The 6,000-nt window shown below is 40.6% G+C and overlaps 1 protein-coding gene across 2 annotated transcripts in view; it reads left to right on the plus strand.

Moving 5' to 3' along the window:
• The window catches only part of UXS1 (UDP-glucuronate decarboxylase 1), a 143,903-nt gene extending 138,444 nt beyond the window's left edge, over positions 1 to 5,459 (plus strand). For both annotated transcript variants that reach the window (XM_007501194.3, XM_007501195.3), the window contains exons 13-15: positions 1,837 to 1,894; positions 3,449 to 3,552; positions 4,554 to 5,459. In XM_007501194.3, the coding sequence (XP_007501256.1) occupies positions 1,837 to 1,894; positions 3,449 to 3,552; positions 4,554 to 4,685 (294 nt within the window). In that variant the 3' untranslated portion in view covers positions 4,686 to 5,459. The remainder of the gene's footprint in view (positions 1 to 1,836; positions 1,895 to 3,448; positions 3,553 to 4,553) is intronic.
• The last annotated feature ends 541 nt before the right edge of the window (positions 5,460 to 6,000 follow it).

Genomic DNA, 6,000 nt, shown 5'->3' on the forward strand with positions numbered 1-6,000 from the left:
ATCAGCTGAAAAACAATCAAAAGATTTTTGCTTGGAGAAGATACACTGAAAAAGCATGTTTTATAAGCAAAAAATGTCCACAAAAAATGGAATACAAACGACTATAATAAAAAAAACCTGGATCTCATAAGGTGAGAAGACCTAGACCCATTCAATTAGTGCAACATGCATAATCAGGCACTATTAATAAAAGCCTCTTGATAATACTTCTAATTTATGGAAATTACATGTATAAATTTATCTGTCCCTGATTTAATGCAGGAACGTCCCTTGTGTAAATATCCCTGGGTGGGAACTTGGAAGAAGGAGCAATTTCAAAGAGAATATCTGACTGGTGATTGTGGTTATTATAATGTAACTATGAAAACAGCCTTCTTTCCCCCGTTTTGCTTCTATGTTCAATGAAAAGAACGCCAGCTGGGGAGTCAGAAGACCTAGACTCAGATATCCCCCATGAGGCTTACTGCTTTTGTGATTTGGGGCAAATCCTTTCTTTTGCTGGAGCTCAGGTACAACTAGCTGGTCTGTTAAGCATCTCTTCCATTTGAACTTCTATGATGCTCTGAAAGCCTGTTTTCCCTAGGTGTCCTTGGATTTTTAAAAATTATTATTAAAATAATAGGAGCAGTTTGGTGCCCCAGTAAAGCACCAGGTGTGGAGACTAGAAATCCTGAATTCAAATCTGGCCTCGGACACTTCCCAGATGTGTGACCTTGGGCAAATCACTTAACTCCAATTGCTTAGCCCTTACTGCTCTTCTACCTTGGAACCAATACTTATTATTGATTCAAAACAGAAGGTAAAAGCTTAAAAAAGTGTGAAAATAAGGCCACAGATGAAGTTAAAATTCATCAAATCACCCTTCAAAGAAATTATTAGCAATAAAGACTTAAGCATTTATTTTCTCAGAATTAAAAAAAATGGAAATATTCAGCCTTCCACGTTGAAAGATTTCAAGTCAATCCATTCTATTTAGTGATAGCATTTTTAAGCAGCAAATGAATGTGGCCATGACTTTTTCTCCTTTTCTTCATTATTAAATACAAAGTTTGGGTTTCTTTTTTTATTGGAAAGTATCAAATACATAAGTATAGATTTATATTTTCTCTTATGTGGACTTTTTTGTCTAGTGTATGACACAATATAGTAAACATTTATTAATATTTATATATTATTTATTTAGAAATATATTTATATATCATTTACATAATACTTTTATTATATATAATCATATTGATTACATTCGTTAGATATTGAAGCATAGCAAAGTTTGTTTATGTACTGCTCTCCTATATGGACTTTTAGCCTATCTGAATTAATATATATATGTATATATACATATATATATATATATATTTTTTTTAAGGAAGAGAAACATTGCCAGCTATGTGTTGAGCTTTTTGCTAAGCATTTAGGAAATATTATCTTGTTTGATCCTCACAACAGATTCTATTATTACCTTTATTTTAACATTGAGGAAACTGAGGCAGACAAAGGTTAAGTATTCAGCCAGTAAATGTCCAAGGCAGGATTTGAACTCATGTCTTCTTGACTCAAGGCTCCGTGATGGGTGCACCTATGTACAGTGGATGTTGCTACTTCTTTCGTGCTTGGAAGTGATAATAAATAGCTACCGAATATCATCTTGCCAGAGTCAGTAAAGGTGATTTTGATGTGTTAACATTCCAGAATGAAAATAGTGACCATGTTGAAATGAACATATGTGTGTTCTAGAAAGCCTGTTGCCTTCTTCTGACAGTGAGCCTATAAACATCTTACAAAAGATTAATGTGATTGCTTAATTACTCTCATAACCAGTAACCATTTCTTCCTTAGGGGAACCCAGAAGAACACACGATTCTAGAATTTGCTCAGTTAATTAAAAACCTTGTTGGTAAGTAGGATAAGTCATTTCACGCGTGAACTTCAGCCTGAATGGTTCCTATCAGTGGTTAATTCCTTGATTCGCAAATGTGTAATTAATATAAGCTAATTGAATTGGATCAAAGCGGGGCTTTGATCAGACACATTTGTCTTCTGATGCTTTAATTAAATAACAGCAGGAGAAAGGGCGTCTGCTTTTGTTTGGGATTATCATCGTGGGCTTGTTCCCGTGAAAGATTCTTTTTGTTCCCCAAAGTTAGGTCATTCTTGTAGGTGAAAATGATTTGTTGGAGGAGCCTATGCTGGGTGAGAATGGAATCTCAGAGGGTGAAGGAGAGCGGCGTACATCGTACGTCGTTGGGTCTGGAGCCCATCCGCTACTTCTTAGGGCTGTCACAATTCTGGCCAGCTTCCCTGTGAAATGTACGAGCCCGCATAGAAATCGGGGCAGGAGATAACGAGGCAGCCGACCGCACCCCACCGAGACCCAGAGCTGTGTCTGCCTCCAGCCTGGCCCCAGCAGTGTGTCTCCTGTAAGCATGATCAGTTGGGCCCCGGCCCGGGGCACTCCCCGTCTGCAGTGTTTTTCCCATGTTTTCCCCAGGATTTCTGCCGGATAACAGAGCTCTGAAGTCATTAGGTTTTGTGGTCGATTTGCTCTCAGATATTCCTGAGATCCTCTTAAACCGTAGGAGGGAGTTTGACAAGGGTACCACCCGCCTGGTCTGAATCCCTGTCTGTCAGCAGCCTTAGCTTAGGGCTTTGGTGCTGGGTCCTGACCTCCAAAAGCCTCCAGCCCCCTCCATGAGCAGGCAGCCCCTTCCTGAGGTCCGGTTTCTTCACCCGCGAAACGGAGAAATCATTGCAGAGAGCGTCGTTTAAAGGAGAGCCCCGGCTCTAGAAATGAGTTATTCTGTGGAGAGAAGCCTATAGCCACAACAAAATGAAGCCCTGGGAGGTGGAAAAAGAGATGCCTTTCTGGTGCGACCCAGGGTTCAACAGATAATACTTCTCCTGCCCCTCGTAAAAGCCGGTGATGCTTGCTGGGATGCTCGGGCAGGCCTGAGCATGGGAGCTCTAAGCCGCAGGAGACGCGTTCCAAGCTGAAGCAGACAAAGCTAATGGGGGACAGAAAGAGCCGGGCAGGGGTACCTTAGGACCGTTGAAGAGCCCCAAGGCATTCAAATGTGGCCTCAGACACTTCCCAGCTGGGTGACCCTGGGCAGGTCACTTGACCCCCCGCGTAGCCCTTAGTGACCACTCTTCTGCCTTGGAGCCAATACACGGTATTGACTCCAAGATGGAAGGTAAAAAAGAGTTCCAAGTCCGAAAAGAGCAGGTCAAAGCCCCTGTGCTAGTCAGTGGTGAAATGAGGGGCCACACTCCCAGCCTGGGTATGATCGAGACTCCCCTTGATTCCCCCTCCCAAAATAACAAATAAAACCCTTTGATCATCTCCTGCCCTAATGCAGGCTTTTGTTTTCTCTTGAAGCGGCCCCACGTCCCATTACAGAAATGTGTTCTCTGCCCCCCAGCTAATGGCTCGACTTTGGTCTTTGAACAGGGAGCGGGAGTGAGATTCAGTTTCTCTCAGAAGCCCAGGATGACCCACAGAGAAGAAAGCCGGACATCCAGAAAGCCAAGCTAATGCTCGGGTGGGAGCCCGTGGTAAGTGAGGCCAAAGGAGAAGGGAAATGGCTTCTCTGATGTCCGTGACCCCTCCCTGGCTGTGGGGCAGGAGGGCAGGGGGCGGGAGTGCCCAGGGATGCCCTTGCTGAACCTCCCCACTGGTGCTCTGGCCTGACCCCAGCGCAAGAATTAATTAGTTCATTAGATTAAAGAACGAGGCTGTTTATAAGATATCAGCCGGCCAAAATCGTAACAAGATCCATATCGACCGTAATAATTTCCGCTAGGGTTTTCAGAACTCTACACTAAAGGAAATGCATTTCAGATCCCCCAAACTGATCTTTTGTTTTACTCCTGTCAAATGGTTTATGCTTGGTGTGATAAATACAGTGCCCCACCTGCAGCCAGAAAACTCTTCTTTTTGAGTTCAGGTTTGGCCTCAGACATTTACTAGTTGTGTGACTCTGGGCAAGTCACTTCACCCTGTTTGCCTCAGTTTCTTCATCTGTAAAATGAAGTGGAGAAGGAAGAGGTAAACCATACAAAGATACTGATCTTTGTGAAGAAAACCCCAAATGGGGTCTCAAAAAGTCAGGAATGACTGAAAGGGTCTCCTCAAGTAGCATTTTTGGTGGTGGTTGTTTAATCAAGGATAGAAACTACTAGGTAGAAGCAAAAGTAGGAAAAGAAGGAAGGAAACCGAGGAGGAAAGGAAGAAATTCAGTGTTTCAGGATTTGAGATTTATTTTAGGACAAGATTTTACTTATAACCAAAGAGAGAATATTAAAGCCAACACCGTACTGCCCCTGCTGCTGGATTTTGCCCCATTTTGAAAGCAGCTTGTGAGGTATTCTCGTTTTCCTGGGTTGGCATCGGCCCTGTGGCCAGTGTGTGGTGCTGTGCATACTGCTAGCAGATATTTGATGTTGAAAACCAGCATTTCCTGCAACAGTAAACCCCCGAGGACAAGCACAATTATTTATTTCATTAGACAAGAAACTCAGTATCGATGTAACCTTGTCTCTTTCTCTCCAAACAGGTCCCTTTGGAAGAAGGCTTAAATAAGGCAATTCACTACTTCCGTAAAGAACTTGAGTACCAAGCAAATAATCAATACATCCCCAAACCCAAACCTGCAAGGATAAAAAAAGGCCGAACACGACATAACTGAAGGAAGGATTTGCTTCTCTGGACAGGAGAATTCCCTCTTTTACATTTGACAGGATGTAATTTTTTTCCTTTTCCTTTTTTAAAAGAAAGACTTAAAACAGGTGTCATGAAGAACAAACTGGAATTTCATTCTGAAGCTTGCTTTAAGGAAATGGATGTGCCTAAACCCTTCCCCAACACAGACACACATACACACAGACACACACACACACACACACAAACACACACACACACACACACTCAAAAAAAAAAACTGCAAATCTTGCCTTGCACTTTTTAAAATCTGTCTTTTTATGTAAAAATAGAATAGAAACATCTTTGAGTATTTTCAAGTTTTTTATCTTGCTGTGAGATCCTTTGTTGTTGACTGTCGCTGACAGTTTTATTTACTGGTTTCTTTGTGAAGCTGAAAAGGAAGATAAATGAAATGGAAAATGCCAATTTTATTTATAAAATATGGGACCCATAGTTATACTATGCATAAGAGAAGAAGTTTAACAGTATTGTCGGGCAAGTAAAATGCTGGGATTGAGTCTGCAGGAGTATATACGAGAATTCTGTTCGAAACCTTTGTTTCTTTGGATTCCGAAATTTTCCAAGGTTTTAGTTTTAGTTGCTCATTTGAATTGGAGATATTTTCATTGATTATCATGGATAAGGATATTTTAAATCACTACTGTGTTGTGCTGCGTACTCTGGGAAAAATAAAAAGTTAATGTATTATTGGTTGACAGTGGTTGAATATGCTATTTTAATAAAATATTATAACTTAAAACTCACAGACTTTTCAATTTTTAATTAAAGTGGAGGTCTTGGATCTGCACAGTGCATTTCATAGGTGGCAAAAAAAGGGAAAAATGAGTTCATGCATCTATTTGTACGCGTCTGCATAAGAAGCAAAGTTATTATGTATAATTGAGAGTGATGGTATTTCAATCATCGTGTGGCAGCCCAGAACAAATTTATAAAAATAATGAAGCCCATTTTGAGAAAACTCTAAGCTTTTTAAAGGCTGAGCTAGAGTTTTATCCTTTTCTTGTCTGATCGATAGGCAAATTGTGCTGGATGACAGGTATATAGTTGTTGCTCAGTAAATTTTTATTGATAGAATATGGGGAGCAAGACACGGATCATTTATATTATATGGCATGATTTGTGATTTGGACCCATTGGATATTTCAGTTATTTTTGTTTTCCTCAAGGAGAAAAATGAAAATAATGAGACTACAACTTTTCAAGCCAGAGAATGCAGTTACCATCTAAGTGAAAAGAAACAAATAGTCCTCGCTTTCCCCATGTTCCCCCAAACAATAGAC

The sequence above is a fragment of the Monodelphis domestica genome, chromosome 8 (genome assembly GCF_027887165.1).
Source record: "Monodelphis domestica isolate mMonDom1 chromosome 8, mMonDom1.pri, whole genome shotgun sequence".
Classification (NCBI taxonomy): Eukaryota; Metazoa; Chordata; class Mammalia; order Didelphimorphia; family Didelphidae; genus Monodelphis; species Monodelphis domestica.